A 19,416-nucleotide genomic window follows, 5' to 3' on the forward strand; every position below is an offset into this window, starting at 1 on the left:
ATTTTATTATTGTTTCAGTTTCTTATTGTGCTTTTAAAAGACTATTATGAATTGATTATTTGCTTAGGATGATACTTTTTCTGATACTATTATATATTAAATAAATTAATATGAATGGCAATTTAAAGAACAAATCATACTAATAGATTAACAGTACAAACCTAAATATTTCCTACTTTAAAACGGTTTGTTTCTGTATGTTTTATTTAGAAATCTTGATACATTTTATGAATAATTGTTCAGCGTTCATTTAAAGCATTATTTAACTTTTATTTTATTAACGTGGTTTACCAGTTTAGATAACTTGACTTCCTATCAATGAAGAAAAAACATGCTAACCAAGGATACACCAGACACAGACCTGCAGCCCAGGGGCGGTTCTAGACGGGGGCCAACAGGGGAACTGAAGAAATTATACTAAATAAATGTCTTTTTTAATATTCAGTGGTAGATATTTTTAGCCAGTAAAAAAAATTGAATTCTGCTCTTTTAGCTGCTGTATTGAGATAGGATCACATTTTCCATTTGCATCAGCTAGATCAGGATCTTCAACCTGAATCTGGAGACACAAGTGGCTCTTTGGCTCAGAATATTAAATGATTAAATATATTGCTCTGTTTTTTCTTGATTCATTCTTTTTTAAGTGCTCCCCACAAAAAAACACCGACTACACTGGCCCTCATGGTACATTTGGTCTAGAACCAGCCTCCAAACCTAACTCTTTATTTGTATAAATATTTTGGTAATACTATTTTTAATACCAGAATTTTCACATAACTTTTATATTTTGGGTTGTCTGAGGACACATTTTGAATATTAAATCAGGTGTTATGATCAATTACTCAGTACTTGAGTAGATTTTTACCAAATACATTTTACACCTACTTCATTAAAGCTTAAATAAATCTACTTGAGTATAAATGGGTCAAATAGACTCAAAAAGTTGTAACAGCAGCTGCGCGGGGGGTGAGGGGGGCCCAAACAAAGTTTTTGTCAGGGGGTCTAAGATTCCTGGCGGTGCCCCTGGTCTCCAGTCCACTTGGCATTCACATATGCATTCGAAGCGCATCAGAGTTCACTTCAAACAAACCAAAACCGAGGTTTGTAGGCAGACCAGAGTTCACTTTTTTGATCCACTTTCACACCTCCCCAAAAGAACCAGACTTTCTAGGAAAACGAACCAGAGTTAGATTAAAGCGGACTAAACAGGGCTGGTGTGAATGCACCCTAAAACAAATGTGCTTATTTTACAAGGTAACAAAAAATACCAGTCCGGTTTCAGGCTTCATTGAGGCTCCATCTTCAGGATTCGGTCCAAACAAAGGGATCAGTGGAGCAGGACGAGTGACAATTTCTGGAGATGAGTTCATAAAAACAAGTCTGGCCTCTTTCTTGATAATCCCCCCTTTGCACCCCAATAATGTCACTCCCCCCCTCCACCGTTCTCCCCCACTCGAACCTCCACAGGGCTCCCTGCGCTGCTGCAGACAAGCCCCTTTGTGTTCCAGGGAGGACCACGCTGTGGCTGACTGACACACACTGACAACATGCACACACTTGCTCACAAGGAGAACTACCAACGGAAGTATATTATTCACAGGCTAACACACCCACCGAGCAGTGCAGTGATGCTCTCACACACTGAGAAATTGTGCCAAGAAGCAGTGTGAGTGCAGAAAGCCTCACTGGCTTTCCATGGATTCATTTGCATACACCTACATGTGTTTGTGTTGCATCAAGACTTCGAACCACACCCCAGTCAAATCACAGACGCACAGTATGTCCCCTCCCCCATAATGTAAAGACAGAAGGCCTGAATGACAGACAGGCCCAGAGAAGAGGGGGATGGGATGGACAGGACGGGCAGCAAATGGCTTGTTAGGACGGATGGGTATTAATCTAGTTAAATATTTGCTCTGATTTCTTCAAGTGCCCAGATCTGACTTTCCTCCACTCATCCTCAGCATGTTTCACGTCTAACGAGACGTCTGAACCGTTCTCTTGCCAGTGGTGGAACTAGTACACAACAGGATGTTTAAAAACAAGAATTGGCTATAGTGGATTGATAGTGGATGTTCTCTATTTCACGCCGGGTCGAAATGGTTCATAATGGTTCCACTATATACCAATACTTTTTTCAACTGTCCCTTAGCAAGTTGTGGAGAAATCCTAGTGGTGCCCAAAGTCGGCCCTCGAGAGCTGGCATCCTGCATGTTTTAGGTCTCTCTCTGGTTAAACGCACCTGGATCAAATGATGGCTCATTAGAACACCAAAGAAGAACATTGACATGATGTTTAGAGCACATTTGTAATGGAAAGGTGGGTACTGTTCAATTCAGATTTAGCATCCATAAGGATTGAGAAGTTTAAGAGAAAATGATCCATCCCAGCAAACTGACATATTTAAATGTCCTTGATAAGCAGGGTGGTTGACTATCCAGCAAAAGTAATGATCCTGTCCTGTGTGAATACTTTTGACACGATGAGTCAAAAAGTAATTTACAATAAACTGTGGAATCAAATTTTTGATTTAAAATTCAAGTCATTCATATTCATGGGAACATGTTAAGTTTTTCCTCAACTATCTTCTAAGGCTACTTGTTGGTTCTTTTGGGAGGTTACACTTCTATAAATATGGTTAAAAATACTAAATAAATAAAACCCAGATGATACTGTTTTATTCTCTTAAATCCTTCTTTAAAATTGTACATCAGCTGATAATAAAACATCTGCAATTCAGAATCCAACAACAAATAAAGTGATAAGAAGCAACATTGCTTCTCATCTCTTCATTTGTTCTTGGATTTGTTCTTAATCTGTTCTTTTATCCCCCAACATCAGAGCTGAACAAACTGTTGCTACATTCATCCTTGGCATTTGTCTACATCATTGGCAGAATGTTTTTCAGCCACTCACATCTAATGGCTTATTGTGAAAAAAGATTCACACACTTGTGCTTCTGAAAGAGGGCAGAGACTGATGAAAGACTAAAGTTTCACACTACAGTCAAAACAATCTGCTCTCTCAAGCTGACGTTAACCCCAAGCTAAATGTTAGTACAATCATTTTCTTACATGTCATTGCCAAGATTAATCGAGCAGTCAATTGTGTAATCTCTGAGCAACTGAAGTCGTCACGCTTCATCGAGTATCACGGGACAGAAACGCACACAGTCAGAGCAGGTCATGACCCAGAATCCTCCATGAAGCAAAAACAAGTGGGTAACGTTCAGATGCACCCATCAGACCACATCATCACAAATTGCTCTATTTATACTACAAATAGTACAGCACCATCAGTCAGGCCCAAACTAGACTCAGAACTTACTTTGTGATGATTTTTATTGGCAATTTTGAGTTGAAACAGAAACTAAAGTAGCAAAACGTGACAAGTAGAATTTTAGCCTACTGTTAAACAGAAATGATTAACTAAAAGTGGTTAAATCGGGAAATCCATTTTTCATAAGCTAAAGTTAATGAAATAAAACAAAAAACAGAACTTCTTGCACCAATTATTATCTTAAAATCAGAAGAAAAAAACAGTCAAGGAAAAAAGTTACTCACCATTTCTACTGGCTGTTTTAAAGATGTACCACTATGTTCATCTTCATGTTTTCTTCTGCCTTTCACTTTACAGAAGAAAACATGAACAATTACGTCAGACTTTGCATGTTTTTGATATAACTTCATACCAATTTAATGTTTTTGATTGTTGATTCAATGCTGCATGACTGTGTTTTTGTGTTTAATGATGTAAAGCACTTTGAAATGCTTTGCTGCTGAAATGTGCTATATAAATGTGATTTGATTTGGTGTATTAAATGGTTCAATTCTGAAGGCTTTTAAACATGTACATTGTCCCTTTCTGAATAAAGTTTATATCTTATAAAACATAAAGGAAACTACAGTCTGCTGCTCTTTGTAGGAATAAGTGCTGAGAAATCCTGAATGTCATTTCAAACAACCAAAAGCGTGTAGATTAGTCTCTGAACATCTAGTACTCATCGGTGATGCAAAAACAGACCGCTCAATTTGATCTACTGCAGTTACTAGAGCTCACATCTTCATTCCTATCCTTCGTTTGGCTTCCTGCAGGCTACAGAACAACGTACTGTACTCCGCTGTGCCGCACAGAGAAGCGCTAGGAGAAACGGTTGAGTAAATATGTAGGCTACTGGGATGATTCACCACAGATCAGGACTCGCATTCAACTCTTGTCCTATTCAGACTATTTTTATACCTCAACCCTTTTATCTTCCAGCTCCTCTTCAGTATCTACAACAAGCCTTTATCCAGTATGAAGCAGTGAGAGAAGAGCCAACCGTAGTAATGATAGCTTAGTCGTATGGTTGGTCACACAACCAATATCTCCAATTACAGATAATTAATACTCCCTCTTATTGATTGACTGATCAAACTGGAGACCTGTGCTTCGGTAAATGGCTAAAAGTTTATTGTGGAGATTTTTTCTTCAGCATCAGCCTCAAAACAGGGAGCTGAGGATGTAAAACACATTTCTGTCAAAAGGCTACATGCTAATTTATTGACTTCTACTTTCACAATTAATTCAGTTGTTTTGAAATAGTTTTAATTGCAAAAATAAAAGTTACCATGTGTAAACTTTGAAACCCATCACTCTTAAAGGTAACACAATTTTAAAACCAGAGTTGAGAAGTTATTTACTTCATGTTTATGTAGCTAAAAGAACAGCTTGTCCCACAGAGAGCAGAACAGCAAGAGGGAAAAACATTCTGCTCAAAAATGTATTCTTTTTTTAAATATAGTCAAACTAATAAAAAAAATCATTACAATGAACATGAAAGCCATGTTCAACCCAGAACCAACCATATAAGAGTCATTTAACTATTTACATCACAGTATCTATATGTGCAACAGCAAAGGACTATTGTTCGCCAAATTTAGTGATATTTAAAGAATATCAAGCATTTAAGCATTGCTCCCCCCCCCAAAAAAAGCACTGGTACAAAAAGGTGATAGATTATTAATAACTAGAAACATTTCTGCCATCACCATCTATAATAAATCTTTATTTAAATGAGTTACAACATTTAATTTTCCTTTTGATCAAATGTATTTCTGAATTGAACTTCTAGAGCGCCTTTTAAACAAAGAGGCAACAAAAGGTCAGCTACTAACATAAACCAACAAAAACACAAAAAACTAATCAGACTTAAACATAAAGCACGATATAAAGGTGCTAACGATTATGTTAACATTACAGAGGAAACTACAAGTAGACTAAAGAAAAACTAAACTCAGATTATAAAGTCCTGAAATAATTAAAAACAAAACTAGCATAAATTTCTGCTTAATATAAACAAGTGATAAAAAATATAATTTCAGCACTTAAATTGAAATAAATTACTAAAAGAAGTTATTTTATAACAATTTAAAGTAAAATTAAAAGTAAAATAGCAGCACAAAAACTCAGTTCTACAGTCAAAATAAAAACCTTAGCTTATAGTTTCACTATTCGTTTCTCTCTGAACGTCACTGCCAATTAATACATATTTAATTCAGTCCTAATTGAGCTGAAAAAGAAATATTTTCTCAGATTGATTTAACATCTAAAATACATTTAATCAGTCACTGGTCATCAGGAAAGACATAGCGACATAAAGCTGTGTCATCAGCGTAGCTGTGAAAATTAGTGCTGTGGTTAAATTGCCACACAGTGCAGAGAGAATTAGCATAATTTCTCCCTCCTCTACTGCAGAGCTCTTCATAACGCCGGGCGGTGAAACCCTCTGATCTTCAAGACGTGAAGAGAAACATCCCTGACCTCCGTTTCACCCCACGCTGTGCTGATATATGCAGTCTGTCCTGAATCCCATTACTGTGATTTTCATTATTAATAGTCTAATGAAATGAAAAGCAGCCATTGGCAGCTGGATATGCCTTCAAAACAAAACAGTGATTGGGTTTTAATGGAGACTCAAGTCGGTTGCTGAGGTTCTGTGAACCGCCGACAAAAGATCCCAACATGGCCGCCCGGTCTGTGATGATTTGTTCTTTTTATAAATACCTCCCGGTCACCTCTTTTACCCCTTCCCTTCATACAGCCCCCCTGGCATTCCAGTTCTCCTCTACCGCCATTCCAGAGCTCCAAATTTCAGAGCTTGGTGCCATGGCGATGGGTGATGCATCGATGGAGAAGAGGAGGGTTTGAGGAGGTCAGGGTGCAGGGCGGAGGGGACCACCTCCTGGGAGGCCCAAAAAAAAAAAAAAAAGCCGCTGCTTCCTTTGTTAACAGCACAATCGGGACGGTTTCCTGGGCAACGGTAAAGTCCTGCCAACGGGGGAGGTGGGGGAGGACAAAAGAGGTGCAGAGGAAGGGAGAGAGGAGTGATGGGTCGACCAAGCAGCCGTGTCATTCGCCGCTAAGAAAGTGTTTGTGTTTGACAGTGGGTAATATCCATTTACACACACGCACACACACACACAGAGAGAGAGAGAGAGAGAAGGGTTGTTGTGGAGCAGTGCCTTGCTTTCTCGATATGCTCCGCATTCACGGCACTGCCAATAAACACGGTGTCGGACATTAAATAAAACAAGAGGCTCTTTTATAGTGCAGGTCACGCTGGCTAGGATTTATCAGGCCGTGTTGTGTGTATCGGATACATCTTCACTACGGCACAAAGAGCGCAATACGTCAAGTACTCTCTGGTGAAACACGCAGAGAGTTGTTCTGTATTGAACTGGAGGTATCAAACACACACACACACACACACACCTTTACAACCTCATTCACACCGACAGGGTGGAGTTTCTGGGTTAGTCCACAGCAGCTGAAACCTGACGCGGTTTATCTGGACGGGCTGCCAAACTGAGAGAACAGGCTGAAAGGCAAAGGAAGGACTGGGACCGGGGAGATTAAACCCAGACGGGCCATTAGGCTTTGTGTCGGTGGTTTCTGTTTACGGGCAACATGGAATAAACGTCAAAATGGGTTTGACTTGAGGTGAGATTGAAGGGGTGCTTTGCATCCAGGCCGCCATCTCGCCATGGCGACTATTTTTACGTAGCTGTCATTGCGGTGATTTGTTGGCTTACACCCGGTTAGCAATCTAACATGATTAGCATTTTCAGTTGGTCCTGACCCTCGCTTTGTCCATCTGGTCTTAACCAGACCTCTGAGCAATTCCTGTTATTACTCTTGCTGTGACCGTCACACAACCCTGACCTTCAGAGGGAAAGCTCAGCTTCTCTTCTACATGCTGTGGTCAAGTCGAAAAAATGAACTTCAAAGATGAGATGAGAAAATGTTCCCTTTAAAGGGGCAGTTGTAGGTATTTTCCAGGCATACAGTGCCATTTTATAGCACAATCAAGTAACTACATTACCATCAGTTGTTATAGAAATATATAAAATATGATGCAAGAGAAATATGACTGTGATTTAATTCCTTGAAACTGTGCCTATGTCCCTTTAAGAAGCTCTTGCTCTTTCTGAAACTCCGCCTTCAGGAAATCACAACATTAACACAACGTTTTTACCAGCGTTTCACTGAGAAGTAGCTCCTATAACGAATTTAGCAGATGCTCAGTTCCACCAGGTGTTTGCTAATTGCTGCTGGCTAGTCTGAAGGAACTGTGTGGGGGAGTCACAGAGGAAGGATGCCCTGCCAGGTGGAAGCTCAGAAACTGCAGCTCTCATGAGGAGTTTTGTCCTCGAAGGCAGAACTAGGTCCAGCCAGGCATTTTTCAATGGTTCCCATGGGAGACTAAAGGATTTCTCAGACATTAATGAAGGAATCTAGGCAACACTCCAGGTATGATTTTGATGAGGGAATAACATTATAACATAATGTAAATATTAAAAAAGTTGATTCTGCAAAATACTGCCCCTTTAACAGTTTGTATTTGTGGATTTTCAAAAACACAGGCCAGGAACAACGCTCAGCCACAACAGCATCTGTCTCCGCCGAAGCACAAATTGTCAGATTCATAAAGCCAGAAATGATGGGTTAATAATTTACCTCAGACAAAAACTGTAGATCACTACAGAAGGCATCAAAGTCTATCAGCTTAACTGAGTTCCCTCCATGAGTCCGTTTGGGAGCCACAGAGAGCATCCATGTCTAAATGAGAGGATTTTAACCCATTTAGTAATGCCACTAAAATCTGCCACGCTCTTACTTATGCAAGTGCGGCACAATATCACTGTGGTAAAAAAAAAAAAAGATTCCAAACCCTCGAGGCCCATGTCCCATTTGAGCTGCGAGGTCATTCAGCGGTCATTGATGAAAGACTGGAAGAGGATAAAAAGCAGAATATAAAGTACAGTAACTTAGCATTTTCATGGTTTGAGTCATTCAGGAGTTTACATTTTTACTGACCCAGCTTCTAACAAAAAGACTAATATAGATATGGGGATTTATAACTAATGCCATGATGATAAACTGTCCTACTTTCCCATAAAACTAACACCAGGCGAAATCTTTTGAAAAGAAGGCATGAAGAGACACCACTGCAGGAGGTTAGAAGAAAGAGCGCAGAAACGGCAGGCGTTGGTTCCAGTCCAACTCCCAGCTTCTCCACGGTGTGAGGCATTCATCATTATTATCATGGCTGTTAAGCAGGCCTAATTCCTCTTTAAGAATCAACCATCAGCGCTCTTTTTGGCTGCTCTCAACATCTTAGAGGCTTTCAATTCTCCCAAGGACTGGATCCCGGGCCGAGTTATCGGGAAGACAAGAGCCGAACAGAAGAGCAGTCTCCGCCATCTGGAAACTACCGGCTTCCTGTGTGAAATCCTAAACTGACAAACACTTCTGGGCACTAAGAGAGACCTAATTGTGAATCTGTGACCAATCAAAGTGAACGCTGTTGGAACCAAAACGACCTCTTTCTGTTGAAGAACAACATCTAAACCCTCAGCAGCTCCAGCGAGGCCTTCATCGCAATAAATCTACACAGTATTTTTCAGGTTAGTCAGTAGGGATGCACCAATAAATCGACCCAGATTGTCTTAATTTTGGTCGATACTTATATGAGGAACCAATCTTATGCGCTGATTATTGTCCACCTTTCCAAAGGTCTGAAAATCAGCCGCTGTCTGCTTTCTCTCTTCCATCAAAGAGGGCTGACTCGACTAGCAGGTCATGTCTACAGAAGCGTCTTATTCAGGTGTTGGAGCAACAAGCACCTCATACCTGAGAGCGGCTACGTATGCTGCATTTTGGAAAAATTGTGGTCGGAGATTTTACAGAAGAACTATGGATTCAACACATTGGAATGACAACTTTTTATGAATTGTGCGATGCTGTGAGTGCTCTGATGGAGCCAGTTGCACATTGTCCAAAAACAAAAGCAAACCATTCTCCTCCTACCACTTCCCGTCATCTTCTTCAACGTTTCCGCCAGTAGTAACATCTGGATGTCAATCACATGACTCCTGAGACATGTGATCAGGAAAAATTGAAAAATGGAAAATGGAAAAAGTGTTTCCATTAGTTTTATGAAATCTATCCATTTTGACACGGCCGGAAAAAAAAAAACATCTGAGCACAAAAACTTTTTATCAGTTTTTGTGCTAGTTTTTTTCTTCATTTTTGCAATTTGTGCAATTTTATGGTTAATAGCAGTGCAGCTAGTGACTGCATATGGTTTTGTTTGCATCCCATTTGATTGTATATCTTATACTATGTTTATTGGATACCATTCGGCTGTTTTAATGCATTTCTTCTTTTATTTTTTAAAGTTACTAGCTAAGATCGGGGTTGGAAATTAGCACCAGAGCTGCAACCAGGTACAGTTTCCTCTGATGGTTAATGTATACTGCACATTGTCTGTGTTTTAACTAAATGAATTGTAGCTCATAAGATGACTGTGGTGATGTATCGTGAGCAGTAAGACACAGGATGGTGTGTGAGCCGGCTCAGGAGAGCAGCTGTGATCCATCACATGTAGCTGCACATTCACACAGCTGGGCAGGCCGTGTTTAGAGGTTACATAACCCCGGCTTCTTAGCGGCAAGCTGCTTCTGCCGGCAGCCACATCTCCATCTCTCCAACAGTCGCTGCTGAGCATGGCGACGCCAACAGATGGATGGCAGAGTGTCGCCACATCATCGCCATGGCAGCAGGGTGGGGCCGGTGGCCAGAGATGATGGAGGGGATCAGCAAACTGGAACAATGTTTGTGAAATATAGACGGCCAGTATATCCACACACAGGAGGAGTGTGTTTGGTCAAGAGGGCATCTATGCACCATAGATCGATCCATTTGTTAAAATGAATGTTTTTAAAAGAATAAAGACTTCTAAACACAGAAATGTGAACTTTAATCCGTTATTGAACCAGAACCAAAATAGGTTTGGGTTTTTTTCCCCCTCCGTGTGTGTATGTGTATGTGTATGTGTGGTTGAGTCATTTTTCTAAAGCCTGTTATATAAAATAGATTTGGTGACCAGGTGCTGGACTGGGAAATCCCTCCACACATCTGTAAACATCCTAAATGTGCAGCACAGCGACACAGCAGAACGTCTGTGGCGTTCAGGTCACAAAGCACAGGAGAAAAAAATGTAAAATAAAAAAAGGCATCTTTGAAAGAATGTTTGTCTGAACATCCTCAGTACCAAATTAGTGTTGTCCTCAGACCCACCCAGCAGACAGAGCGGACACAATGAAGGCTTTACATAACCAGCAGTAGTTTGATTATACACTCCTAATCTAACCTGCGTAAATGTGGATATGAATGGGCAGAGGTTCAGAACGTTTCTACGAAGGTCTGAGATCGGTTTCACAAAAACAAAAACAGAAACATGCTTTACAGAAGGTCTGACAGAGAGAGAGAGAGAGACAGGAAAGAAAAATCTGATGTGTTATGTACTCTACTTATAGTAATTGCATAATGTTAAAAGAGTTAATTAGCCATCAGTTATACACAGCAAATATTTGTGTCTATCTTTAAGAACTGCACCAATTCCTGGTTTTGTTTGAGGTTCGACCTAAAAATTCAAGTTTAGAATCAAATTTTAAGAAGAATTTTCTGATGGTTTCCATGATTAAAAAGAAATAGTGAATAAAAAAGAGAATCTAAAATTATGTGCGACTTGATCCACTAGTCAAATTCAGAAAAGATGAACAAACTTCTAGCCAAATCATTTAAGAATCTACTAATTCATACTAATGCCTAGTTAAAGCTACATACTGAGCATTTCTGTTCAAAAATTACACAGAAACATTTACAGTTTGCTACTGTATTTTTGGTAACCATTAACTATTAAATTAATTGGCTTAGCTAGGTTTATTTTTGATAAGATAAAAAAGAAATATAGCTAAATACATGTGAACATTAGTCACAGAATTTCTATTAATGTGTCTTAAAAGCGTAAAGAAGCTCATCTAAAAGGCACCATTAAGACAAATGTTAAATCTTATATTTTCTTCAAACAGCTTTACAATAATTTAATAATACTCTACAATAATAATGCTATTTTTGAGGTGTTTCTCTATTCTGTGACGCCTACAACGTAGATCACTGACCTCGCTGAAACAGTCAGAGAGTCCTGTACTGAAAGCAGATATTACTAGAAAAGTAATAAAAAATATGACCTAGAACATTCGATTAATATTTTTAGGGCAATTTTTAAAATTGTTTTGCCTTCACAAAATTCCTAAAGAAATACCAAGAATTTCATGTTTTTTTTACAAGTATAAAAAAAAAAGATATCAATATCTTTTTACGAGGCTTATTCTGAGCAGGGCTTGTGAAAAGGCGATGTTTTACATTTCCCTAATAAATGAAAATGCTTTCTTTGTAAACGAGTTTTTTTTTATCCTACCCTTTTTGTCCCATCTCAGCTTTTTGAACACAGACATATATTACATGTGTTTAGAGCTCAAACGTCAAGCTAAACTGAAAACAGAGACGTATTTTCCAGTAAATTATGAAGCTGTGTTGACTGAAAGCTTTTTCACATGTCGTATCATGTACCGTACCTCCATGGCGAGAGCGGCCGTCTGCTGGTCGTAGTGGTTCATGATGTTGGGCATGAAAGTGGAGTTATACGGCAGCCCCTGACACATGCGCAGGGTGATGGGCTCGCAGGTGAACAGACTGTGGCTGCCCGCCACAGCATCCATGGGGATGGCCACGCAGGCGGCGAGCATCGACACGGAGAGCACCCACAGGAGATCCATCACTGGGTCCCCACACCTGGAGACACCCAGGAGACGGCTGCTTAGGATGAGAGGTTACTCTCTGTTACCGTAAGGGTCATCCACCAGGTCAGGAATAAAAAAAATAAAAATAAAAAAAACGTTTGAAAATCGCCTGAGAGTCTCTTCTGAGATTACAGAGAAATGGTCCAAGCTGGAAGGGACCATCCAACGAGTTCATGATCAAAGCTGGCTGCATCCATCATCATTGTCTAAAGGTCCATCACCTGAGAGAGGCTGAGCTTCTGACCAACGTGCCTTCAAAAGGAAGTACCAGCAACAGCCAGAGATGGAAACCAGTCAATGATCTGCATGTAGAAAAATCACAACAGAGATAGAATAAGTCATTGTAGCAAAGCTCACGAAACAAAGCAGTGCGTTTTTAAAAAACAGCAATTCAGGGGACATTTTTTTAAATGAAATAGTTGTTTTTGTTAATGATGTTCAAGTGGCTCCATTGTTGATTAAAAAAAAGGTTCACTTTGATATCTGAACTTAGCATTAAAAATAACAAATATTGAGTCATTAAAAAACATACAACTTAAACATCAATATAAACAAAAAATGGTAATTTAAACCTTTAATATTGCATAAAAATACTATGTGGTATTTTAATCACAATAATATTCAATACATCCAACTTCATGCTTGATAACTTTAAATTTTATGTGGTATTTAAGTCCTTTCAGACATAATTCTGTCATTTGTCTTTTATTTCGTCATATTTTTAAAAATATTACAACTAGCCTGCCTTATTAACATGTCAGCACACACCCATATACAGCCTGAACAGACTTTCTCCTGACACGTATAAAAACATAAATAATAAACTTGTAATGAAGAATTCCTTTTCAAATTCTCAGAAAATTTGTTTTATTTAAACCTGAATATAAAAGAGTGAAAATTATTTAGTTAATTCCGCGGTTAGCCTACCTGTTTATCAGCGAGAGCTGCTCCTCTATCTACAGATTCATTTATCCTCTCCACATATTAAATTAGCTAAACTAACCTGACCAGGAGGCTCGACGCGGCTACTTTCCTCTAACCGCAAGAGTGTCACCAAAACCCGCGATCAAGCAGAGAGAAGTAACGCAGAGCAAACAATAGATGACGGCTGGTCCGTCCTCAGGGCTGATAGTAACCGGAGCAGAGACAGCCAGCTCCGCTCACCGGTGTTATCATTTACCGCAACGAGCCGCCGGGGCGGCAACTCGGAGGTGGTTGCTCCGGAGAAACACTCCGCCCCGATATTTACAAAGAAAGAAAAAATGGAGGAATTAAATGGACAAAACTTTACCGAAATGTTCTCCAGGGAAATTCACGTGTAGTAGCGGTGGTCTCAGCAGCTCACCCTCTCCGTAACAATGAGCTAACCTCCTCCTCCTCCTCCTCTTCCTCCAGCCTCCCTCACCTCTTCTTCTCCCTTTCCTCTCCTCCTTCACCCCCACGTTCCTCCCACCGTTAAGCCCCCGAAACTTTCAAGATGGCTTCCGGTCCGAACCCTATCGATTTAATAGAAGACTCTTAATGTCAACAAAATATTATATTATATTATATTATATTATATTATATTATATTATATTATATTATATTATATACTGATGGTTTTAAGTTTCCCTTTAGGATTTTGTGCCACCGCTAATTACCACCGTCACATTGTCTAACTTTCAATAAAGTTCCACTGTTGTGTCGTGAGTCCATAGACTAATTTCCCCAAAATCTTTGCGACCATGATGTTTTTTTGTTCGTTTACTTTTTTTTAATTTTATTTTATTTTTTTACAAATCATGACATACGTATTTTTTGTGAGAATTTTTGCATATTCTTTTCTTCCCCACACTAATATCTTGTATCCAAACTCAGATTAGTAACTAAAAGTTGTAACACGCTGTGCCCAGCAGGTGTCACTATTGGTATTTTGCTTTTAGATGTTTGGCTTTGAAGAAATTTACTTTACAACCCGTTTCGGTAAGAACTTCTAAAAACTTTAATGGCATTTGTTCACTTCTTTGGACAGAATTCACGTTTTATACTAAAACAACGAAAATACACTTTATTTGGCCTGGCAGATATCCCAGTAACTTTTACTCACATTTACGGTTCATCGCTTTAAAGAGGCTGTTTAGTCCTCTTCTTTGTCTTTTTTCTAACCGCACTTTATAATCAAACACTTCGAGTTCAAAAGTTCTTGTTTTATTTTTCCCAACGTTTCTATGTGCTACTTCCGGTCTTGTGCTGCGTGAACATGTGCAACTTGATATCATCCCCCTCCTCAGCAGCTGTGTGTTACCGCCCGTCTGAGAACACTCAATGCTCTCTGCCTCTGAATATTAACTATTTATCTGGGTCCCTTTGTTGCAGCACATGATCTAATACCTAAGTAAAGTTTTATATTCTAAAGTTTTCTAAGTTACGTGTTATATTGTAGTTTCAAATTGCTCATGCGCACCACAGTGTCAAGTAGACAGATTTATAGAGGGTAAAGGTCTTTAGGTTTGTATTTTCTGAGCTTTTGTACTATCCTTGCCATTATTAGAAACACACTCCACAGCGGTTTTCCGTTTTGCATTGCAGCACTCCCCCTGGTGTATAGCAGCCAATTCATGCAATATGTGTTCACACGCCGTTACTATGGAAACAAGTCAACTGTGCAGAGGGACATGGGAAGAAGAGAAGAAGACGAGGAGTTAGGTGCGCGAGTGCATAAAGTGCGTTCCGGAGCTGGATTATTTTTTAATTTTTTTTTTATTTGTTAATGGTAAGGTTTAAACAGTTTTTAAATACAAGAATAAGCATGAAGTCAGAAAACTTGCTTTATGTAGTATGTGTAAATAGGATATTGTTGTGGACTGTCAAATGAATAGGACACCAGTTCTTTCAAAATAAATGTTCACGTATTAGTGACTACTCTTTGTTTACCTCGGGGGAGAAGGGGATTTGGCTACAGGTGAACATTGGTGTTTGATTTGAAACACATTAGAGTATATTGTTGATTCTATTAATAAACATGAACCTCTTCCCTACTATCATTCACGGGGAAGGATCTGTGATGCTGTGGGCCTAGTTCTCTTTCAAAGGCTTCGGGTACCTTGTTTAGAGTGCATGACGTCATAAAGTCTTTAAAATACAGGGACTTTTTTTTTAAAGACAATCTTGTGGATTCATGAACTACCGGGTCGTCATTGGGTCTTTTAATAACATAAATTTAAAAAATAGATTAATAAGGCAGAAAAATCGGTTTAGAGGCTCACCTTTTTGATTTCCAGATGCCACTTGAATCACGGCCTTCGTCTAGCCGTGCCAAAATGCAAACCAAGCGGAGTGCATGGACCCCACTGAACCATCCGCTGATGAACAGCAAGGTCAACATCAGCTCATTTTCATTAACACTGCTTTCTGTTATTCTATTAAAGGGGCAGAATTATGTGTGTTCCAGGCACACAGGACCATTTTATATAACAATCAAAAATATCTTACCTTCAGGTGTTATAAGAAATGTTATAACAAATATGTCTCAAAACAAATTTGAATTAGTAATTCAATGCCTTGAAATTGGGCCTCTGTCTCTTTAAAAACTCCTGTTCTTTCTGAAACTCCGCCTTCAGGAAGTCACCACAACATGGCTCCTATATGAAACCTTTAACAACATTTTTTACTAGCGTTGCTCTGAGAAGTAGCTCCTTAATGAGCTCAGCAGATTATCAATTCCACCAGGTGTTTGCTAATTGCTGCTGGCTAGTCTGAAGGAGCTGAGTGGGGGAGTTGCAGGGAAGGGCTCCTCAGTGAGGCGGAGGCTGGGAAACTGAAGCTCTGAGGAGGAGCTGAGCCTGGAGGTAACGGGAGTAGCAACCATTCCCGTGGTTACCACGGGAGATAAAAGAAAACAGAATGTTTTTGAGGAGGGGATAACAATATGACATGATGTAAATCTAAAAAAAAAAAAGTTGATTTTACATAATACTACCCCTTTAAAATAAAAAGTATTTAGTTTTAGAAAGCTTATCAAACTGCCAAAAACTTCAAATGTTTCATGTTATTTAACTAAATATGACCTCTTATTCCCAGCTGTTTGATGAGAGGAGACAGCTTCTGGCAAAATGGGTCAGTTTAAGAGGATAACTTATTCTGAGTTCATGTAAAACTGATACTTCTGGTGAACTGAGTTATGTCCTTCTGTAGTTTGGCAGCTGGTCTGACAGCCAGAGGAAGACTGTGCTGCAGGACTTCGTGCTCCGTTGTTCGGTGGAGCAGCTGAGGTTCCTGAGCCTCACTGTGAGCAGACGGCTCCCCCTGCAGGCTGCAGACTTCACCTGCCTGCTGCCCAGAGCCCTCTGCCTCTACTTGTTCTCCTTCCTGGACCCCCGCAGCCTCTGCCGATGTGCTCAGGTACACATCGCTGGAGCAGATCCAGGAGGTCCAGGATCAGGGTGAGTAAGACGTTTACCCTCCGTGTGTGACAGGTGAGCTGGCACTGGAAGAGCATTGTGGAGCTGGACCAACTGTGGATGGCCAAGTGTCTGCGGTTCGGCTGGTGCATCACCTTCTCCCCCTCGGCTTTTGAGCAGGGCGTCTGGAAGAGACACTACATAAAGACTGTTCAGGATCTGCAACGCAGACTGCTGGAGGTCAGTGGACTTTCTTACATGTGAAAAAGGTCCAATGGAGCAACAGAATTAAAAGTCTGTGTTGTGTTTCCAGACACCGTCAATGCCACCGGAGCTTGAAAATCCTTCAGTCATCAGCGGTGGACGTAAGGAACCACCAAAACTGGCTAAGAACAACAAGGAGCATCCAGTTACCACCATCCAGCCTCCTGAATCCAGCTCCAGCTCAGGGTTAAAAACAGAAAAGAAGGTTAAAGCCCTGCCACCATGGAGAGACTCAGACAGACACCCAAAGGATACAATACGCTTCAACTACCTGGACAACCTGGATCTCGTGGAGCAGACCTTTAGAGAGTGAGGATGTTGGAAACACACCTTTTTGTTTTTTGAACTCTTAGACTAAAATACTTAAATCTATGCCCAGGCAAATGAGAAGTAAAACCTCCACATGCCGCAGTGGTGCATCCCAGAACGGTGATGGAAAGAGAAAAACACCGTCTGAGGCCACATACAAACTACGCAAAGCTAAGTCTCTGGTAATTCTTCACCATTAGCTTTCGGTGACGGTTTACCTTCTTGTCTGAATTTTAGAGAGGGATGAGCAATGCAACTGTGTTACCAGGAGGCATCATACATTATGAAGTAGCACTTTAAAACTTAATCATGTTAATGTTAAGAGAGAGAGAAGGCGTTTTGCTGATTATGGTGGATGAAACGGGTAGCACATATTAAAATACCTAGAATATATATTCAGGCATCTCATCATGTTACCACCTAAAACAAAATGGATTTTTCAGGGGATTTGTTGTGTTTCGTCAACCAAGAAAAACATGCCCATAGCATGATGCAGCCACCACCATGTGTCATCATGGGGATGACTGTAAATGGGACTTCTTGTGAACGTGTATCAACAACAGCCTTCTGCGTTTGTACCTCTTTTCTGTCAGATGTTCCTCAGAGCCCAGGACTCCTCTCCACCTGCTCCTACTAATCGTCTCCCCACAGACCCTCGGATCCAAACCCGCCCTTTATGGGCATCTCCTGTTCAGGACCACCCTATCACCATTGCGACAGCCATGAACTTGCTCAGCATGACCCGGTGGAACGCCGGGGTCCGACCCGGGCCAGTGAGGACGGCGGTGCCCCAGTTAAGTTTGGAGGCCCTCAAGGCAGCCCAGCGCTCTCAGCGGAGCACTCCCAGTAAGCAGTCTCACTTGTTCTGATTCTTTAGGCAGAATCTGATGTAACTGTATAGTAAGAGAAACGTCCACAGGAAATTAGAGACTGAATATGAGTAATTCTGCAAGAAAACACCTGCAAGCTGCTTGTGACCCGATTAGAAATGTTAGAACCTTGTTGAGTTTTCACCGGTTTCAAATTGTTATCTCCTATAGTTTAGAGAATATTACATTTTTAGCTAACCACAATGGTAAATCACTCATGGCATATCATTTAGTGGTGCACTAGCATGTTAATGCATACTCACCCTGACGTGTTTCTCTAAAAGTTAAACTCCCACCTCTTGATACTCTGGGAGAAAAAAAAATCCATACGGTATTCTGAATGATTTGGAGAAAAAGCTAACCAATTTTCTCAAGCTAATTCTGCTCTCACTCGAGGGACATAAGATGGTGACTTTAAAAAATGTACAAAAATGTACCTAATCTGAATAGAAGTTCAAGCCTTTTACCCTTGGTAAAGTGCTTTGTATTTAAACTCATTTACTGTTGAGCCTGGCATTCCCCACAGTTCACTATTCAGTTCATTATTATTTCTTTTGAACGTAATCTTTTTTTTTTCTTTTTTACTAATTTTCTAAGTTGTCCAACTTTATAAGCTTTTAGATGACAGAAATGTGTTTTGTTCGATTAAATACTGAAATTAAATTTCCATCATTTTGAAAGAAAAAACAAAACAGAACCTAAAAAAATCTAAACCAATCAATGATCTAACCAATCTGTTTTTATCAGTGTTTTGATAGCTGCTGTTTTTAGATCCTGGACAAAAACACCTGATAAAATAGATGAGTTTACTATTTGACTCAGATCAGATGCAACGACAGGCAAAACTTTCTGAAAGAAAGTTGTTAGTAGGATATTAAGACAGCAGTAGAATGAGCTTAATTGATGCGTCAAGTTTTGATATGTATAAAAAAAATCTTCATGACAAAACTTGATTGTCTTTGCTTGCAGGTATACGGTTGTTCAACTTTTGAGGTGCAGCTCAACACTGCCCCCAGCAGGACAATGTTATCAGCACTGAGCAGAGTTTCAGGAGAACTTAATCTAAAATTGATCTTGATTATCTCCTTCAAACCTTTCGCATTATTTTTTTTGCAAGGAATCAATGTATTTTTGGGATCAAGTTGAGAGTTTCTGGAAAAATGTCTTTTGTAAGTCTTACCTGAACCTCGCAAGCATTTGGCTTGAGTTTATTTGAAGACATTTGAGACATTTAAACTTATTTTTTCAAATGTCTATGTGACATAGAAAGTGTTTTATGGGCCAAATGGAATTACAATTAAAACGTCTGCAAAACATGTCTCTTTCTCCATTCTTCATTATTTTGTCCATCCAAATTGTTCACTTGGTGATTAATTGTAATACTTGTCCTGGCCACAAGAGGGTATA

At 39.8% G+C, this 19,416-nt stretch overlaps 2 protein-coding genes across 5 annotated transcripts in view; one reads left to right on the top strand and one right to left on the bottom strand.

The window, feature by feature from the left end:
• Positions 1-13,633, bottom strand: part of fzd3a (frizzled class receptor 3a) — a 30,772-nt gene extending 17,139 nt beyond the window's left edge. The window contains exons 1-3 of one of the 4 annotated variants that reach the window (XM_016679497.1): positions 13,480-13,633; positions 12,410-12,490; positions 11,964-12,180 (exon numbers count right to left, since the gene is read on the bottom strand). In XM_016679497.1, the coding sequence (XP_016534983.1) occupies positions 11,964-12,164 (201 nt within the window). In that variant the 5' untranslated portion in view covers positions 12,165-12,180; positions 12,410-12,490; positions 13,480-13,633. Of the gene's footprint in view, positions 1-11,963; positions 12,491-13,191; positions 13,381-13,479 lie in introns of those variants that run through there. The other 3 variants (XM_007567790.2, XM_016679499.1, XM_016679498.1) reach the window with 3 other exon arrangements.
• Positions 13,634-14,751: 1,118 nt separating this feature from the next.
• Positions 14,752-19,325, top strand: fbxo16 (F-box protein 16). The gene is made up of 9 exons (XM_007567792.2): positions 14,752-14,940; positions 15,449-15,544; positions 16,248-16,283; positions 16,362-16,568; positions 16,643-16,807; positions 16,881-17,140; positions 17,211-17,322; positions 17,734-17,986; positions 18,979-19,325. The coding sequence occupies exons 1-9, from the start codon at positions 14,938-14,940 to the stop codon at positions 18,999-19,001; spliced, it is 1,155 nt and encodes a 384-aa protein (XP_007567854.2). The 5' UTR covers positions 14,752-14,937; the 3' UTR covers positions 19,002-19,325.
• Positions 19,326-19,416: the final 91 nt, after the last annotated feature.

The sequence above is a fragment of the Poecilia formosa genome, unplaced genomic scaffold (genome assembly GCF_000485575.1).
Source record: "Poecilia formosa unplaced genomic scaffold, Poecilia_formosa-5.1.2 Scaffold213, whole genome shotgun sequence".
NCBI lineage: Eukaryota > Metazoa > Chordata > Actinopteri > Cyprinodontiformes > Poeciliidae > Poecilia > Poecilia formosa.

What these genes read in the sequence shown, in the direction of transcription:
- fbxo16 (XM_007567792.2), top strand. An exon ending in GCCTCTGCCGATGTGCTCAG is followed by an intron (nt 16,569 to 16,642) that starts GTACACATCGCT and finishes CGTGTGTGACAG; the next exon opens with GTGAGCTGGCACTGGAAGAG. An exon ending in CTCTCAGCGGAGCACTCCCA is followed by an intron (nt 17,987 to 18,978) that starts GTAAGCAGTCTC and finishes CTTTGCTTGCAG; the next exon opens with GTATACGGTTGTTCAACTTT.